The sequence below is a fragment of the Mangifera indica genome, chromosome 7, assembly GCF_011075055.1.
Source record: "Mangifera indica cultivar Alphonso chromosome 7, CATAS_Mindica_2.1, whole genome shotgun sequence".
In the NCBI taxonomy this organism is placed as follows: domain Eukaryota; kingdom Viridiplantae; phylum Streptophyta; class Magnoliopsida; order Sapindales; family Anacardiaceae; genus Mangifera; species Mangifera indica.
The window spans coordinates 1621420-1641476 of NC_058143.1; the positions used below are offsets into that span (position 1 = coordinate 1621420).

Here is a 20057-nt window from a genome sequence, read left to right on the forward strand (position 1 = left end):
ACGAAATTATATGTCGTTAGCTATACAATTTTCTTTTCTTTTTTTTTTTTTTTGAGCGAAACCAAGAGAAGAGAGAACTTCTAGGATAATGATGGCGTATTTTCAATGCTAAATATAAACGTTTTTTCTTACAAAGAATTTTATACAGTCACAAAGGGTTATACACACAAATATGAGCACGGTGGAGTTGCGAATGCTTTTCAAGGAGAGTTGCTATATTTTACCCTCTTTGCCGATGTGGATTTGCCTAGGGCTCAGACGTGTGTTGTGAAGAATCTCACAATTGAAGACCCTTTAATTGTGTCTTGAGCATTGAAGATCTTCTACAACCTATTGCTTAGCCCAACATTCTCACAATTGTATGTTGTGATGAATGAATAAATAGTGTGAATCACAAATAGCTTCACACTATTTATTCATTCATAAAAGACGCCAAACTCATTTCTTCTTGTGTTTCAGTTTACTTTTTTTTTTTGGCCAAAACACTTCTTCCCACCCAAGGTTTGGTGTAAACCAACCTATTTTCCGATGACAATATCCACTCTAGCCACCTTCTTTGAGACCGGCGATCTTTCTCTGATGCTCCCTGTCACTCTCAATAACAGAAGAATTGGTAAAATTGATCGAATCTCAACAAATCTCTTTCATCTTCTATCAACTTTTTCAAATCCATGAGTTGACGACAAAATATCAAACTAAGACGACTCTTGACACTAATTTTCGGTCTGACAAAAATGATGAATCATCTTTGTCTCCTTGTCAAACAAAGACAATTCATCTTTTTTCGATGAAAGTGATCGTTGATCTTCATGCGTCAATAAAAGAAGATGGTAGAGTTTCAACCGAAGTGGATATCGTCATCAAAAAGTGGGTTGGTTTTTGAGTTTAGGGTTTCAAAAGGGAAATAAGAACTCTTTAAAACTTAGATTTTTGGAGAAAACAATTATATTTTAAAACTAAGCATGAAAAATAAAATAAAATTTTAGTTTGTTAAATATTAATAATAAATAAAGATTTTATCTTTATATATAATAGAGAATTTACTTCAAACAGATGGGAATAAGTCTTTTTGCCTTTTTTTTTCTTCATTGTCTTTGTTAAAAAATAAAATAACCCCACAGCAGATTGCGATCGCCACTGTCAGATCTCAAATTCTAGCTAGCTTATTTCAGTGTCTTCATTGTATTTTATTTGTATTTCCCCATGAATTTCTTTTGATATGATAAATCCTAACTTCTCCAACTGGAATCTACTATTCCTATCAGGAAATCAAATTACATAGAAGTAATAAAACTAGCTAGGCACATATGGATCCACAGATCTTGCTTTTTTATTCTTCATTTCTGATCATTGAATTGACAAAGTCCTGTAATGGCAACAACTCCATGATTCAATAGTTGCTGGAGTAACGCGTTTATTCTTCATTTAGAGTGAGAAAGAAAACATGAGAGAAAAAAATCTGCATTCTGTAAAAATCGGACATGTTCCACTGCCCTTCTTTTTATAGAAAATATCTGCAGTCTTCTTGGGCCTTCATTTTACAAACAGTAGTTTGGGCCTTCAGTTTACAGACACTGGTTTGGGCCTTCATCCTATATTGCAAATTTAAAATTTAAATAAATTTGTAATATAGGTTAGAAGTTTCTATATATGTATATATATAATACATTAAAGGTTGTCTAACTAGCTATTACAACTTCGACACTATAAGATTTCGTGATTATCTTCTAATGGTCCTGCTGGTTTAGAAGAGGGGTTGAGAGTTTTTGGATTATATTTTGAACCCTTCGTAATTCCATTCATACTTACACAGAAAGAAGACATTCTTGTCAATTTTTAGGATAACATATTCTTGTCTATCTCTCTTTTTGTTTTTTGTTTCTTTTGGGTAAGTTTCTTTATCTTTAGGATGCCACACGTATGCAAGTCACTCAAAAAATGGAGCTTCAGTATGTGGTGAAGCAATTTTAGTAAGCACATGATAGGCTTTATCTGCCATTTAGGCAGCTTTACTTCTTGTAGCACGTGTTTACATCTTTTTGATGAGATTCATATTGTTAGGGGAATAATATTGCTTGAGAAGGGACCTTAAGGTAAAGGAATTTAAGACTTACTGTGTTTTATTAAGCCAGGGTAAGCCTTATTCTGTTGTCCTATTTTTCTCTTCTCAATTTATACAAGAGACTTGTTAAATTTTAACCGCTTCAATTTGAACTTTGTTTGGGAACTAACTGACATTGTACTGCTTTGTTGAGTTATAATGCTCTCAAAACGGATCGTGGATGTTTCATCTACTTCAAAGATATTTTTAAATTTTCTTATGGGTTGATCCAGTTTTATCATATATTAAGAAGCATTAGACACATAAGAGAAAAGTGAAAACGATTTTTGCAATCTCATTCTTTAAAATCCTCAAAATTTCTTTTTTTTTTGTTTTTTATTCCTCAATCAAATATTCTTGTGTACTTCAAATAGCTTCTTTTAATTAGGGCTATGTTTACAATTCCTGCAGAACAATCAAGAGAAGGAAGTACCACTTGGGACAACAAACACACATGGTAGCAAGGGAGTGGAGCAGCAAGGACCACCAAATTTGGAGAGGGTGCGTGGCAGTCTATAAGAAGACTTGACTGCAATGAGAATAAATGAAGATGGGAAGGATCCAAAAAGAATTCTGAAAAGAAAATTGTTGAGAAGGAAAAAAAGAGAGAGTTTCAGCCTCTCAATAATCTATGTGAATTCCAATGTAACGAATTGCAAGATAGATCAATGAAACTTTCATTGTAATTCTAGAAAATGTTTTCAATACAAGTATCAGTTTACAAATATTGTTCTAATATTTGAAAACTTTTACAATTCAATACAACAATAGCTATTATTATAACAAATATTAAATTTAAGGATGAAATTTTTAGATATAATTTTAATTTTATTTTAGAATTATTATTTTGAAAGGCAAAATTTTTTATTTTTAAAAACGGAATTTTAATTTCATCTTGATTATTACTTAATGATAATTTTAGGAGATTGGAGTTTTAATTTTGTCTCTTTAAAACTTAGGATTTTTGTTTTGATAATTTTAAAAATAATTTTTATTTTTGTCCCAAAATAATAATTTTAGGAGACTGAATTTTAATTTCAAAATTAGATCTTCTTTTCTTTCTTTCCCCTTTTTATTCATCACATCGTAAGTAATTTATATAAACTAATGTTCAAAATTAGATCCATAGTGCTGAAAATACAAAAAACATATTCAAAGTAATTTATATAAACTAATGTGACATGATGTGATGCGATCGGATGAAACATAACAATGAAGTTAATACACTTTAACATGTCAATATTGCATGATCATCACATCTATTTATATATGTAAAAGCATTAAACTTTATAATATCAATAACAGCCTAAAACAAGAACACTCAAATGCTAAAACTCACATATGAATACATACATGTAGAAATTGTTCCACGATAAGGTTGTTTTCCATCATGAAGGACCCCAAATTTCCTTGAGAAATTGAATTGGCGAAGTGGGTTTACCTTGAAATGGTGCATTTCTGCAAGGTGGCGAAACCCATCGAGACTCTTTAAGAGGGGGGTGTCAGGAGACTGAAAAGAGCATTTTGCAATCATTTTCGTTTCAAAAAACGAAAATGTTTTGAGTGTTTTTGAAATTTTTGTCTTTTTCTTATGTTTTTGATATTTTTTTAACTGTAGTTAGGTTTCGAACTTCGAATTGATAACAACTCATTGACTGCAATGTAGCCTCCAACTGCCAGAGACAGAGGGTCAAGTATGTGAAGAGTAAAACAAGGTGGGGTTTAAGAAAATTATAACTTTGAGGTCATTTTTGAAATAATGCCATTGGACCTAACTTTTTTTTAATTTTCAATATTTAAACAAAACATAAATATAAACAACTAAGAAGCTCAAACGACCATCAACATTGTGCACAAAAATGCAAAATTAGAAGTCAAAGACTTCTATTCTCAAAAGATACCATGGCAAATCAACCGTCTCCCATGTTTCATAATAAAAACGGTTTGTGGCATTAACCCTTTTTAGATTTTCTTCAAGTCACTAGCAGTTTCGTGTTAGTGAACTTACATTTTTTGAGGTTTTTTTTTTTTGGCTTTCTTTAATCCTGTTGAAAAGACATAAGTTTTGTCATCATCACAAAGATCTTAATATTTACAAGAATTTTTATCCATTTGGAAATGTCTTACCACTGTCAGAACTGATCACATGCTGCTTCAATAGATTTCCTTTGCTTACATTGCTGCCTGCCAGCTTCACATTCCTCTTATTATTACAATAAGTTTATGATGCCATAGCAGCATGATGAGGCCCAAGTTTGTGAAGCAAATGATCTAATAGTTTATTCTTCAAAATTCTTAATATTTTCTCCATTTCTATAGCCGTGTTGTTGTTTGTGTACTTAACTTTCAAACTCTGCAGCTAGATCACCTACGAAACCAAGAAAAACAAAACATGAAATTGACACAACTATAGAAATACATGAAACAAATGACACAAAAGTACAATTGCAACTTACAAATTTCTAAAGCAATGTAACGTTCTTTAATCTCATCCATTTGTTTTAAGAGATTTCTTGTCCTATCTTCCCTTTTCTTTATTTCAACAAGTTGTTCAGTAAAAAGAGACAATTATTAATATTTGTGTTGCAAATAGGCAAACCAATAGAAAATAATGTGAGAGCAATCCAATTAAGAACTTACTTAAAAGATGTGAGAGCATTTAGTTAATTTGGTAAGGACTATAACTTATTAGATCTAGCAAGCCTTTTCTGGTAAATTATATTGGCAAAATACCTCCTGATCTCCAAAGTTTGTGAGATGTGATTTAAGAGATTTTTACTCTCACAATTTCTATCGAAAATACAAGAACTTGTCATTATTCCAAAGATCTAAAAAATGTACAAGAATTTATTATCAAAGTTAGGAAATGTGTTACCACCATGGAAAGTTATTGATGACAAGCTAATGCAAAAATGTCATAAGCTGAACTTCTTACGTGAATCTTGATATAATGAGTGGATGACTTTCTCCTTCACTAGCCATTTTATTCTGGTCCACTGTGAAGTCCACATCAAGCAAGAAAGAGCCAATAAAAAACAACTAGCCTATCTATTTAATCAAAAACATTTCCTGCCCAACTACTAAAAGAACTCTTCAATATTCTATGAAGGAGAAAATTTAAAATCATATATGTCAATATGCCATATGCCTAAAGAAGCAAATGACCAAACTTTTTCCCATTAATAGTGAAACCCTTACAAACAAATTTAGCACTAATACATCCTCCATATTCACCAATCTAATCCATAATTTCCAAGGGATACTAAAAATATCTACCATGATTTCAAATTCTATGTTCAATGCCTCTTAGAATTCAAGGATTCTATTATAGCAAAACTTGAGCAAAACCTTGTAGCAACTGCAAGACCCTTTTAAGCCATAGCATGGTAATCTGCTTCCATAATGGATCTAGCAATCACATTCTGCTTCTGACTAATACAACAGTGTAAGATTAACACCCATGAAGGTACAATATTGCACTGATATAGAACATCAGTCAATGCAACAACCAACCCAATCACATGTTAACTTACCTATCACAATGAGAGAGTTAAAGATGCCACAACCCTCTTTATATTTTGCACACTTTCAAACATAAGTTCAACCCTAATCAGCACTCCATAATTATACAGTAGTACTTGATCATTCCCATTTCCACAAACAATACATAAATATAAACAACTAAGAAGCTCTAACGACCATCAACACAAATATGCGAAATTAGCCGTCAAAGACTTCTCTTCTCAAAAGATACCATAGCAAATAAATCTTCTCCCATCTTTCATCATAAAAGATATCCTATCTACAAAAGCCTCCTACCCACCAGTAATGCCCCTCCATAAATTAAACCTAGAGTGCTTCTAACAAAACTAAATGTTCAATCTCTTTTGCCCACACAATGTTTTTAATCACATAGTTCCTAACAATTAACAGATCTCCATGACCACTTAACAACATAATCCAACCAGTTAAATATTTTTTCCAAAATTGATGGCTAACAGAAGTTCAATAAATTCCTGTACAATTAGCTATATGTACATGTGATCATGCAAATATTATCCTTTCATTTTCAATAAGAAAAATAACCACAAATATTATCAATTTCACATATTGGCAAAATAAAAATATAAGCACATGTCCATGCAACCTACAAAACAGCTAGCCATCTCAACTACACAAGCTTTGCAATATTGTAATCTTAAAACAAAAACAAGTTGACTGGCATTTAACTTCTTAACAGAACAATAAAATCAAAATACCATTCATCCAATATGTTGCTTCTTATAAGTGAAGCCACAAAATATATATATATGAATCAGCAATTATCACTCACTGACGTTTTCATGATCCATGTGTCGAAGCAACCTGATCTCACAAAGAGTCCTCTTTGCATCAATCTTATTATCGAATGCATTTGCTATCTTCTTTATTGCCACATGCTCATTTGTCTCCGAATTCAACACCGAACTAATAAACACCCAATAGAAATTACTCAATACATTTCCCAATGAAAAGAAAAAAGAGAAGGAAAACACTCCAAACTCCCTCATCACATATAAAACTCAGAAAACATACCATCCATAAACAAAAATAAATGCACGCAGACACATTAAAAAACAGCCCTTTCACCAAAATATTATCCATTGTAACTAGCTGAACTCCTTGACCTACTCTACAAATTAAATCTTCATAGCCTTTTTCATTTCTCTTTGACGAAATGGCCACAAATTCCCCTACACAGAAGCTTAACTTCCATCAAACTATTTACCCAAAAAAAAAACCATCAAACTACTTGTTTTAAAGAGCTGCTACATAAAAGTTCAGTTTTGATAACTTTTTACCTCTTAAAAATATTCTTTTTCTTCATCTTAGCTTATATTGAAGCAAACAGCCACACATTTAACTTATCTTCAACATGTAACAGCTCCAAATACCTTAATAAAAAATCTACACCCACCAACATAAAAATATAAGATTTCACTACCAAAGAAAAACCCCACAACACAACCTTCACAAATCATTAAAATCCACATAAAACTCACACACATGAACCAAAACACATCCAAACAAAACAAACCCACGCGCTAAAAAAAGACCCTTTAACAACAGTGAGACTGACTGAGACAAGTGAGTCAGTGAGAGAGTACCAAACGATGCCGTATGCGCCCTTCCCGATGGGCATAATAGGCGGCCTATACTTCGCCGTCACTTCAAATATGTTCCCAAATATGTTGTACTGAATAAATCGTCCCCCATGACTCAACGTCGCCGGGATGTTCTCGATCCCCGCCGCCTGAGGAGCCGCCAGTGGCTGCTGAGGGTCTGATGGCGCCTCTTCCATCTCCGTGTCTGCCTGCTGGGCCGCGGCACCTCCTCCCTCCATTTCGACGTTGTTTTTGTTTTCGTTTACGTGAATTTTGTGTTTTTTCGGGTCAGGGGAGATGTATGGCTATCTCGTTTATGTTAAATAATAATTAATGCTCCCAGAGCAAAACGCTGCGTTTTGTCCCTCTCCTCCTTTGTATGGGCCTTGCTTTCTAGTAAAATGGATTCAACTTATTTAAAATAATAATATTATGTATAATATTAATATATAAATAATTTATTATTATATGATGAATTATTATTTTATTGTTAATTTAAAATTATTTATATATTTAAATTATATATAAAAAATATGTATATATTTTTTATTGAATTTAAAATAATAAATTCAAATTCAACTTACTCGAAAGATAAATAGTAATATTAAAGAAAGTGAACAATAACATTAAACAAATAAAAAATTTATTAAAGAAAATAAAAAGATTCAATGATGTAAATTTTGAACTTGATAAATTAAAATTATTTTAACTTAAATTTAATTCGTTGAAATCAAACTACAAAGTTAATAGGCGAATTCAATTCCAATCAATTCATTCTAATCGGGGTGCCTCGCCAAACCAATTAAACCATCGATCATTAACTAAATCTATTGGACCATATAAAAAATTAGGTTTGATTTAGCCAATACAAAAATTTGATTTTTTTTCAAACATTCATTATAAAAACTTGAACTAAAACTTTATTTATCATATTTGAATATATATTATTAAACTAAGTTTATTTTAATATTAAATTAATTAAATTATCTATGTAATCATAAATTATATAAAAATATTTTAATACTATTTTTTAACAATTAACTGATTTGGTTATTAATTAGACCAGAGCACTTTTTTATCAAATTGATATTTGATCTAATTCTAAAAATAATATTAGAAAGTTTCAATTATTATTTTTTCTATGAAATATATCATATTTTGTTTTCTTATATTGTAAAATTTATACTTTTCGATTTTCTTTTTAAAAAATAGAATTTTTAAATTTCCTCACAAAATAAATCAAATATTTATTTTTTTATTGAAGATATTAAACAAATATAATTAACATTGTATATTTTGTTTTAAAAATAATATGATTAATTTAATATTTTTAGGAAATAATACAAATTTGGTCATTTCAATAATATTAAAAGTTTTGTCATTTCAATAATAGAAAATTCAACCCCTTCAATAAAATAAAAAATTGATAATCAAATATATCTCGACATTGCTATTGTGAATGATTCTTATTATTTAAATAATACTTAAGGACTATTGTTAGAAGTTGATGCGATCTAAATCGACTCAATTTCAACTTATATTTTGCATCAAATGATTTTTCTAATTTTCATATACAAATTGAGATCGTGCCAAGGATTTTTCTAATTTTCATAAACAAATTGAGTTCAAACAAATTCAAATATTCGAATTCAAATGAATAAAATCAAATTCAAAGTTAAATTACATCCGAACCAAGTTTGAATTTGAATTTTACAAATCAAATTGAAGAAAATTCAACTTGTCCCTTTATAGATTCGAGCCGATATCAAATTAACTCTTGTTTAAGGTCAATTTAAATCAAATCCAATCTTTTTTATTGTTATCAACCCTAGTACTATTCAAATATAATATAGGGAGCCTTTACACAGAATATTATTAACTTTGAAACCTTAACAGCTCACACAAAATCATTATTCACAAACTTCTTTTTATTTAGAGCATCTAATTTTGGAATAGATTTATTCTTTATAAAAATCCATCTATCAAATTTGCGTGTTTGACTTCACGAGTAAAGAAACAATGGTTATTATAACACCTTTAGATAAATCTCGTATCAATAAATTATGAGAGAGATACTTGGCATTTGAACATACCACATTGCTCCGGAAGAATATCATGAGCCAACAAGACACTTCAAATGCATTATACATGTAAACATTTGGTTTCTTGTCATCCAATATTGAAGGAAAGCCATGAAGAGTACAGCAAAATATTATCTGAGTTATGGAAACTGAATCAGGATCTTACCATTTAAAGGTAAAAGAAAGGTTGACCAGAATACCAGTGATCTTGAACTCCATTCAGAGTTTTTGTCTCACAATGCTTTCAAGTACCAGTACTCTTTGATTGCAGAAAATTTTACATCATTGGAACAAGAATTTGGTCATGCAAACCTGAACACAAATAACGATTGAGATATAGCAACGATTTTAACCATTGTATCAAAGTTGAATAGGTAAAGTTAAACATGAAAATAAGACTCCAAGAGTCAACAAAACCTGGAAATTATGGTTGATATCAACTGATATTTACTACTGACAAGCAAGTTCAAAAACAGGGTGACTAAGACCGTACTTACCTGATAAGATTTTACCATATGAATGCTGGTAACACGTATGATGGATATGCATCATATTTTGATGAAAGAGTTTGGACAGAAGATAAATCTGCAACTTCTCCGAAACTACACAGTCCAAGTTCATTTGCATGGATTCCTCCAGTGGTAAATACTGACTGGATTCCAGCTACATTGGCTCCCTTAATATCATGGTGAAGGGAATCGCCCACGGCAATGGAATTGCTAGCATCAACACCGACATGTTCATTGCTAATTTGTTTATTATCTGATGAAATATTAGAAATGTGTAAAAGCGAAGTCAACTGCACACACAGGATGATATCCATAAAAAAATAAAAATAGCTGAACAATTTTACTAATTAGAGCAAGACTCAATGATCGAGTGACCTTATCAGGCTTGCCCATCCATCTCACTTCACCTCCAAGCTTTTCATATTTGAATGCCAAAGTACCTAGAAGGGTCGATGAAATTTACATCTCAAATGGTAGAACAACAAAATTCCAGACTCTGCAATTTATATATAGGGAAATTCTGGGTTCTGTGCAAAAGGCTGGAATGTGAACAAAATCACCAGTAAGAGGTATACAAAATTTGAGAACAGAATCCAAGCTGCCATCACAGAGCAATGTATTTTCCTTTCACAATGTTGTGGTGTACTTCAAAGAATGGAATTTACCAAGCATAACACACAGAGCCCTAGCCTCTACAGTCACATAATCTGGATTGGCTACAATCATTGGAATTTTCTTAACTGCACAAAGTGCCAATATTTTTTCGAGATCCTCAAGACTAGTAGGACGTGCCTCTCCAGAAGGGAGCCCCAAAGCTTCAGTACCATGAGCCAAAATAAACTCAACTTCTTCCACATTCTCTACAACTTGAAGGTCGAGCCCCTACAGTATGAAATGCTGAAGATATATGAGTATATCGAATTGACTATTAAGTGGTTATACAAAAATCTGAGCAACCCAAAAGTCAGAAATCTTGCTCTTTTTTTAATGAACTAAATAAAATAGGTGAGTCCTTATTACAATTCTACAATGATTATTTATCATGATAAATGAGTAGAGCATCTGGTTATGTTTGACACTAAAAATTTGAAGCACATTCTTGACAACTAGGTCGTGGCTCTACCCATTTCCCAAAGGGAATGTTTTTATTTTGCCCTCAGGTATGAGAGTTTCAAGCCTCTGATGACTGCCAATTAAAACAAATTGAAAATGGCTCATTCTTGAGACAAGGATTTCTAGTAAGAACCTTTTCTTAAAATTATCACCACCTAATAAAACACAACCCAAGAATTTAAGTTGTCAAACTATTATCAGTATCCACACAAAATATAACGATATATATAAGCTCCAGTACAAATTGACGTGAAATAACATGCTTGGATTAAAAAGTTCAATGTGCCACTATTGCATAATTGCTCATCTGCGTGAATGAACAAGTTTGTACAAAAAGTCTATAAGCAACATTACTCTTCACCATCCATAGTGCCAAAAATACAAACATCAGAATCAAAGTAATTTATAAAAACTAATGTTATGTGATGTGATGCGATCGGACGAAGCATAACAATGAAGCTAATACACTTTGATATGTCACTACTGCATGATCATCACATCTATTTATATATGTAGTAGCATTACTCTTTCTAATATCGACATCAGCCAAAAACAAGAACACTCAAATGCTAAAACTCACATATGAATACATACATGTAGAAACTGAACTAGGATAAGGTTGTTTGCCATCATGAAGGACCCCAAATTGATCCAAGAACCACGCCTGCACAAACAACACCACAAACAACACAAGTACGCACACACCAGTGAAAAACAATGATATTTACATCAATTATTGAATACAACTACTTTTTCAAAAATTGTATCCAACACCCTCTGAAATTTGGCTTAATTCTAACTACATTCTTCAGTTAAAAACCAAAGCTTGCCTTTTGAAATTTATCAGAAACTTCTCAAAAATTATAACTGCAAAGTTTAAGCAAACACTTTATCAAACATTTCACTCAACAAATTAAGAAAAAAATTTGCGTAAACTATTACATCCATTTGTTCGAAAGGAAACTTTTTAAAAATTTCCCCGAGAAATTGAATTGGCGAAGTGGGTTTACCTTGAAACAGCGCGTTTCTGCAAGGTGGCGAAGCCCATTGAGGTTCTTTAAGAGGGGGATGTTAGTAGATTGAATAGGGCATTTTGCCATCATTTTCATTTCAGAAAACGAAAATGTTTTGATTGTCTTTGAAATTTCAGCTTTTTCCTGCCGTTTCTGTAATTGGGTTTCGAACTTTGAACTGATAACAACCTTCCGACTGCAGTTCAGCCTCCAGCAGCCAGAACCAGAGGGTCAAGCAGGAGATGAGTGAAACAAGGTGGGGTTTGAAGGGAGTTATAAATTTGAGGTCTTTTTTTTTAAATAATTAATTTCAAAATAACTTTCAAGAATTTTTTGGAAACAGATTCTATTTGATTCGTGGTTTAGTTGGGATTGAAGTTATACTATTTAACTCGAATTTTTTTGAGCTAATATATAATACAATACAATATCATAGAAAAACAACCAATATAATAAATAATACTATCGACAAGATAAATAATATAACTAACAAAATAAAAAATATTATTGAATAAAAACATAAAGAGTAAATAGAATTTGAACTCAAAAACAATCTCTATATGCTTAAACTTTTCATTCGATAAGGGTTAATGTTTATGCAAATTTAAGATGATTTCTTTTTTAGAAAGTTTAAACAAAAGTATATTCAGGTAATGTTTGGATTAAAATAAGTTTTTCGACAACTTCAATTGTATAAGGTTTAACTCATTTTCTATTTTTTGTTTTATTTTTTATTTAAAAATTATTCAATTATAAAATAATTATATGTCAATTAACCAATGTCTGTATTTTTTTCATTATACATGAATTTTGAAATACAGTTACTTTTATACCCACTTACGTTTAATATAGAATCCATAATTTTCCCTTTTCCACCATATTTCCTCTAAGCATGTTGGATATATCCGCAATTATAAAAGTACGTTTTAATGCCAATATCTATTAAAAGGGGTTTAGAAAATTTTCCTGTAGATGGTACAAAATCATGTCGTCAAACTTGAGTTACACCTAGAATTATAGTACATGAGTGCAATTATATATACAAATATTTTTGGCCAAATGACTATTTTCCATCCAAAGTTTAATGTAAACTCAATTTTTTATTTAGTAATTTTTGAAAATATAAATATTTATTTTTCTGTTAAATTTTACTATTAGTGTCAGAGATAAAATCGTCATTAAATAAATTTATCACATTTTCTCTTAAATTTAAAAACTAATAATTTCCCCCCACCTTCCTTCACCTAAAGTTTGAAAAATCACTATTTTCCCCTAGGGTTTGCATTTTTCTCTTACCGCTTCTCGGATGATTAGAATTGGCCAACCTCCACCCTCTCATCTCCTAAACGAGGATGAATCATTGGCCAACGATTCATCGATGAGGCATAGATTTGTGTGTCACACAAATAGGTCGGATGAAGAGTTGACACCATTTGTGCGTCACACAGATCCTTGTGGATAAATCATCGATCGACCTCTTGTCGGCCAACGATTCATCTTTGTTCGGGATATGGGAGGGAAGAGGTTGGTCAGCTCCTATAATCGGAGAAGTGGTAAGGGAAAAATGCAAAGCCTAGGGGGAAAATAGTGATTTTTCAAACTTTGAGTGAGGGGAAGGTGGGGAAAAATTGTTTGTTTTTGAACCTGAGGAAAACATGTGATGAATTTATAATTTTTAAATATTTTTATTAACTAATGACTTTATCCTTGACAATAAGAACGAAATTTAACATAAAAGTAGATATTCGGATTTTCTAAAATTATTGGATAGGAGGTTGAGTTTGTACCAAACCTTAGGTGGGAAATAGTCATTTGTCCCAATATTTTTTTATTAATTAATGTGATAACATATGATTGAATAATGTGATTGTTTACTTTTCTTTTTATTTTAAAATCATATAATCATATATTATCACATCAATTTGTATAGATAAATTACGTAGATCAAGAGTAAAGTTACAAGTATCTAAGCATACTATGTTGAATGAATTCTAGAAAGAGCAATGCTTAGTACCCTATGATGATGTGTTAATATATAATTTAATATTATTTAATTTTTAATTTAAAATTATGAAATTATATAATGACACATTATTATATGTATCTAATTTGCTTCTCATTTTAAGTACCCATAATTTTCTTGTTCTAAACATTGGGAGGGAGGATTACGTAAAAGAGTATTATAGTCATTACACCAAAGTTAAATAGAATATTAAAAAATAGTATGGTTAATTTTTATTGACCCCATAATTATAAATAATAACTTATTTTTATGCCTCGCCAATTATCGGTAGAGATGTTAAAAGCTTCGGTTTCCTCTTCTCAGCCATTACAAAATTTCAAAATCTTGTAAAGTTTGTGACCAATTTTTAATAAATTTTAAAATAATTTAATCATTGGTTAAGTCACATTTGTTTGTTGTATTGGGATATATCAAATATATTGTCATTTAAAATTTGCTTAATTTTCGTTTTAAATTAATTTAATTAAGAAATTTAGTGAAAATGAAAATTACTAAAATAAAAATACAATTAATTAAGATTATTGAATGATAGGGACATAATTATAATGTAAGTTATAAAATCAGGCTCAAAATTAGGTAATCGAATTTTTGGTTACCTAATCCGATAATTTCGATTCAATTATAAATTAGTTAATATATAAATCGATTTGGTTTTAAATCTAAATTTTGATCGAATAAAAAATTTAATTCAATTTATAAATTTGATTAAGCAATTTTGTACATCCCTAATTACCGGTAAAATATAACTAAACCGAAAGAGTGATTGTGAAGTATGAAAATGAAAAGGAAAATGAAGAAAAGGGATGACTTGAAGTCAATTTAAGTTTTCCTTCTTCTTGTTGATTTCACCATCAACTCTGTCTTGCTTATCAAAAATAGTCAAAGCACTTAAATTTATGGTTAAAAGACCCAAATACAGTTGGGTCATCATGTATGTCAAAAGCTGTCTTTTGATGATGATTTGGAATAGCATAAAATATTATAAAACTAATTAAGGAGGTTTTTTATGTAACTTATATCTTGGACAGAATCAACGAAGTGATTTGGAGAGGTTCTTCCAGTATTAGCAAATCTTATTTTTGCAGTTGCCCTCCCCATTGGATGATAGTCACTATCAAAATGCAGACGATTTTCTTTAAAATTATGGCATCAGAATGAGTCTCTGCATATTGGGTCCACAAAGAGGCAGGCATAAAGTTCCTCAGCCAGGTATCTTTGTATTTGGGTTATCAATTGTTAGGCATAAGATTCACTGCATGCTCTACCTAGGCTAAAACGAAAAAAATATGCTGTAAATAAGTGCTGCAAAATCTGATATTTCTTGTCTTAACTTAGAAAAGAATGATCCAACCATGTGTCATATAATCTGTTAGATATGATTTAACTAGTCTCATTACTTATTCTTCTTCGTTTTTAGTTGTTTCTCTAATATGGTACAATCAATGATACTATAAATTTTTCTTTTCAGGAATTGATTGTTGCTCTTCTTGAATGTTCTTTCTTTTGTTTGTTCTCAATCACTAATACTAACAGAGGGGCAAACCATCTTCCAACTATCAATGTTGACAAATTCTCTTGGTTAATTCATATTATTTTGACTTACGGTATCAGAGCTGGTACACAGGTTGTAAAACCTGTTTTTATTCCCAGTCACATATCTAGACGAAAGCATGAACATGTAAAACAGTCAAATCATTCATCAGCCTATATGTAACCGTACAAGTGATGTTGAAAAAATTCAATCTCAGTTCCTAATTTGCTGTCCTGTGTTAGTGCCTATGCTTACAATTCCCTGAAGATGAGACACCAAATGCAAAACAATCAAGAGGAGGGACAACTTGGGACAACAGACACATGGCAAGGCAGAGGAGTGGAGCAGATGACAATTTCACAGCAGCAAGGACCACCAAGTTTGGAGAGGGAACGGGGCAATCCATGAGAAGGCTTGACTGTTATGAGGACAAAAGGAAAAGGAAAGGAGCCAAAAAGAATTCAGAGAAGAAAATTGTTGAGAAAAAAGAAGAGGAAGAGTTCCAGCGTCCCTGAAACTGGAGGGATTAGTCTGTTGTGTATCTTGAATCTATGTTAATTCCAATGTAAAGAACAGCAAGATAGATCAATAGAACTTTTATTGTAATTCTGGAAAATCTTTTCAGTATAAGCATCAATTTACAAATATTGTTATGATATTTGACTACATTTATCATTCCATACATAAATTCCAGATTTCTTGTTCCAGTATTATTCTAGTAACAAGACTGCAGCAGCAAGGAAGAGCCAACCCAGCAGCACATCTTCAGCATCTATTTCATCCCCAAACACATTACAATCTCCAACAAACATCCTGATACCACTAATCCAGCAGCAGTGAAGAGCAGCTTCAAGGCAGAACTCCAGGTCTGTAACACCCTATAACTGCATTTTTTGACATGGTGACATGATGAAGCCCCAAGTCCATGAAGCAATGATCTAGTGGTTTGTGGCCTTAACCTTCTTGAGATTCTCTCCAGGTCACTATCCGTTTGGTGTTAGTGAACTGAAATTTTCTGACCATGTGGCTAGATCACCTGCAAAACAAAGAAATAAAATATGAAATCGATAAAGCTGAAAGAATAAGTAAAAAAGTTGATGCAATAAATAGGATTACGACTTACAATTTTATGAAAAAGAAAATAATGAGCGAGTCAAGTCTTTTAATCTCATCCAGTTTATTCAGAAAAGTTCTTGTCATATATCCTATTGAAGCTACTTTGACTTCCCTTTTGTTTCTTTTCCAAACTATTAATTAACAAAGGACAAATATTATATTAGAGGTGCAACTAGACAAACAAACATAAAATAACACAACTTTGAGAACATTAGTATTAAGAAATTACTTAAAGTTTTGAGACTGTTCAGTTGATCTGGTAAGGATTTAGGATTATCATATCCAACAAGTCTTCTCTGGCAAAATATACAAGCAGAGAACACCTCTTAATCTCCACAAGTTCAAAAGATAAGATTTTAGAGCTTTTTTTTAGCACTTTTTGATCCCGTTGAGAATACATAAGATTTGTCAACATCACAAAGATCTTAAAATTTACAAGAATTTTTATCTATTTATGTTTGTCTTACCACTGTTGGAACTGATAACATGCTACTTTAGTAGATTTTCTTTCCTTACATTGCTACCCTGCCTGCTTCACATTCCTCTTATCATCACAATAAGTTTACAATGCCATGACAACACGATGAGGCCCACTTTGTGAAGCAATGATCTACTAGTTTGTTCTTCACAACTCCTCATTGCTTCTCCATTTCTATAGTCGTGTTGTTGTTAGTATACTTAACTTTTAAACCCTATAACCAAATCACCTACAAAACCAAGAAAAATAAAACAAAAAATTGACACAGCTGTAGAAATACATGAAACAAAGTGATAGAAGAACACAACTGCAACTTACAAATTTCTGAAGCGATGTAATTTTTTTAATTTCATCCATTTGCTTCAAGAGATTTCTTGCCCTATCTTCCCTTTTCTTATTTCAACAAGTTGCCAAGTAACAAGGGACAAATATCAATATTTGTATAGCAAATAGGTAAACCAACAGAAAATAACGTGACTTTAAGAGTAATCATATTAAGAAATTACCTAAGGGATGAGAGACTGTTTAGTTGATCTGATAAGGATAGGAAATTATCAGATCTAGCATGCCTTTTGTAGTAAATTATATCAACAAAACACCTCTTACTCTCCAAGGTTTGTAAGATGTAATTCTACAGAAAAGATGTGAACTTGTCATTATTTCAAAGACGTACAAGAATTTGTTATCAAAGTTAGAAATATCTTACCACCATAGAACTGATTGCTCAAAAGCTACTGTACAAATGTCATAAGCTAAACTTCTAATTCATGTCTTTCATCCAAGGTCACACGTAACTCCCTTGAAGTTGTGTGGATTTCATCTCAAAATTCTTTCAGTATTCACCTTGCATATTAAAACATTCAAATTGAAGAGACATGCTATTCGGGAATAAAAGTACAATGATGGTGGGAAAATGTAAAAGGATTGAGAAAGAATATCTTACGTACTTCTTTGATGAACACTGACTGGTTGTGCTGCTTTAGCAGAATATATAGAGGTTCATCTCTTAATTTTTCTCACCATTTGGTGGACTCCATATGCAAATCAAAGAGTTGGGTACACAATTAGATGTGTGAATTAGAAAAAACTTTTGATCTTGTTGAAAGTTTAACTATGCTTACATGAAGTTGGTGAAGGAAAACTCTAAGCCCCCCAACAATTTCTGCAATGTCAATTTAAGTGTGGGAATCCTGCATAGTGTTGTTTGCATAGAGAAAGTAAATAATGATTCCTTAAATAAGCTATAAAAAGTAAACCTTGGATTAACAATGATGGATTTCACAATATATCTTGGCCCAAAACGAAAACAATGAGATAACAATAAAAATACCATACACACAAACAGAAAAAATGCTGTTTGATTAACCGTTGCAACAGCTAGAAGATACAATCTCAGTATTGTAATTTCAGCAAGCAGACACAACAGTAAGTTCAGATCTGGAAAACTTAGACATGCCAGGATTTAGGTTCTAACAGTTCTTGTATTAAGTTGGAGACAGTGGCACCTGAAGAAAAATGAATCAGAAGGAAAATAGTAGAACCCAGATTTGGAAGAGAAAGTAGCAAGGATCTTTAGCTTATGATTTTATCAAAAATTGCAGGTATTGCTTACTTTTGCTTACCTTGGAGCCACAAGAGTTGAGACAATCCATGAGATGACAAAGTAGAGAAGTTTTGGAACAGAGGAACCACTTTCAATCATTTACTTGCTTCTTGCTGGAAAAAAAAAAAGATAAAATACTAAATTAAATTACGTGTACTAAAATTTAAATTCAACCATAAATGAGATTGACACAAAACATTACAAGTACCTTATAAAACTCCAATCCAAGAATCTTATTGGCAACTCAAAATTTTGTTCTAATTAAACAATCTAATAAAAGAAAAAATAATGTTAGTGAAGTTTAAACTTGAGATAGAGGAGTTATTCTCAAAACAACAAAAAGTAGAAATATAAATAATATAATGGTTTAGAAGTTAGCAATACTGATATACCTAAAACGGAAGGAGATCAAGTTTTAAATCAATTGTTCAATTTGAGAATGAAGATAGCTCAACACTTGCCTCCACACGTTCGTGCCCTTAATTGTAAAAGCATAGAAATAGAAGCCAAAATTATGAAATTTGCATTAAATCTCTAAACTCATACAAATTAAACAATAATATCATCTAATCTGTATTCAATGACCTCTCAGAAATTGAAAGAATAAGTGTCTATATAAGAGGAAACAGAAATTCAGAAAGAATTTATCACATGCTTGCATAAGATGAAAATTTACCAGTTGCTCTGCTTCAGCAAGATATATAGAAATCCATTGCTTGGTTTTGCTCTCATCAATTGGCAGACTCCATATATAAACCCAAGAGTAAGGTAGAAAATGTGTAATTAGATGTGTGGAACATAAATGATTTGGGATCATTTTAAGCCTTTCCAATGATTTCTGCAACATTGAATCTAAGCATAGCAGTCCTGCATTGCGTTGTTTACATTGAGTAAGTAAACAATGATTCCTTAAATAAGCTATGAAAATCTATGAAAAAAACTTGAGGCAGAGGAGTTATTATCAAAAAAACAACTAAGTAGAAGTAAAATTTTAGGATGGTCCATATGTTAGAAGATGACAAACCTAAATTGAAATAGATAAGCTTCAAATCAATTCAATGGAATATATTTCAACTTCTGCCTCTAAATGTTCCTTCCCTGAATTCAAAACTCACCAAAAACTAAGCATAATAGTAATTAATCTGTTACTGAAAGATCCTCTGAGGAATTGAAAAATGAAACAAGAACATGAAGAATTTACTTCATTTAGAATTCCTTAAGTTGGAATTTTCCTAAGTTGAAAAGTTTCTTGAGTTACCAATAAATTTATGGAATTAGAAATTGAGATACAAGATGTTTTGTTAGGTTGATTAAAGTTAAATGAATTACCTGGACAAACCACCAT

The 20057-nt window shown here is 31.4% G+C and overlaps 3 protein-coding genes across 6 annotated transcripts in view; all 3 read right to left on the bottom strand.

Annotated features, from left to right (window-relative positions):
* LOC123220615 (putative disease resistance protein RGA4) overlaps positions 1 to 20057 on the bottom strand; it is a 93906-nt gene that overhangs the window by 39037 nt on the left and 34812 nt on the right. For 2 of the 4 annotated variants that reach the window (XM_044643086.1, XM_044643085.1), the window contains exon 7: positions 18420 to 18614. The gene's annotated coding sequence lies outside the window, so the exon portion shown is untranslated. Of the gene's footprint in view, positions 1 to 17815; positions 17953 to 18056; positions 18141 to 18230; positions 18300 to 18419; positions 18615 to 18731; positions 18826 to 18920; positions 18983 to 19104; positions 19191 to 19388; positions 19580 to 20057 lie in introns of those variants that run through there. The other 2 variants (XM_044643082.1, XM_044643083.1) reach the window with 2 other exon arrangements.
* LOC123220653 (mitogen-activated protein kinase 6-like) lies at positions 4286 to 7548 on the bottom strand. The gene is made up of 3 exons (XM_044643215.1): positions 7249 to 7548; positions 6435 to 6568; positions 4286 to 4469 (listed from the first exon to the last, which is right to left on the bottom strand). Exons 1-3 carry the CDS (start codon positions 7482 to 7484, stop codon positions 4441 to 4443), a joined length of 399 nt encoding a protein of 132 aa, XP_044499150.1. The 5' UTR covers positions 7485 to 7548; the 3' UTR covers positions 4286 to 4440.
* On the bottom strand, positions 9835 to 11996 carry LOC123220845. The gene is made up of 5 exons (XM_044643436.1): positions 11959 to 11996; positions 11543 to 11612; positions 10501 to 10717; positions 10211 to 10275; positions 9835 to 10125 (listed from the first exon to the last, which is right to left on the bottom strand). The coding sequence occupies exons 1-5, from the start codon at positions 11994 to 11996 to the stop codon at positions 9835 to 9837; spliced, it is 681 nt and encodes a 226-aa protein (XP_044499371.1).

Bases quoted from the DNA above. Each gene is read 5' to 3' on its own strand.
- LOC123220653 (XM_044643215.1), bottom strand. From the start codon at position 7,484: ATGGAGGGAGGAGGTGCCGCGGCCCAGCAGGCAGACACGGAGATGGAA. The intron at 6,569-7,248 runs GTACTCTCTCAC...GGTGTTTATTAG, and splicing joins GGCGCATACGGCATCGTTTG to TTCGGTGTTGAATTCGGAGA. The intron at 4,470-6,434 runs GTGAGTGATAAT...TTGGTTTCGTAG, and splicing joins CATGGATCATGAAAACGTCA to GTGATCTAGCTGCAGAGTTT.
- LOC123220845 (XM_044643436.1), bottom strand. From the start codon at position 11,996: ATGGGCTTCGCCACCTTGCAGAAACGCGCTGTTTCAAG. The intron at 10,718-11,542 runs GTATGTATTCAT...TTCATACTGTAG, and splicing joins TCCTAGTTCAGTTTCTACAT to GGGCTCGACCTTCAAGTTGT. The intron at 10,276-10,500 runs GTAAATTCCATT...CGACCCTTCTAG, and splicing joins GGCTCTGTGTGTTATGCTTG to GTACTTTGGCATTCAAATAT.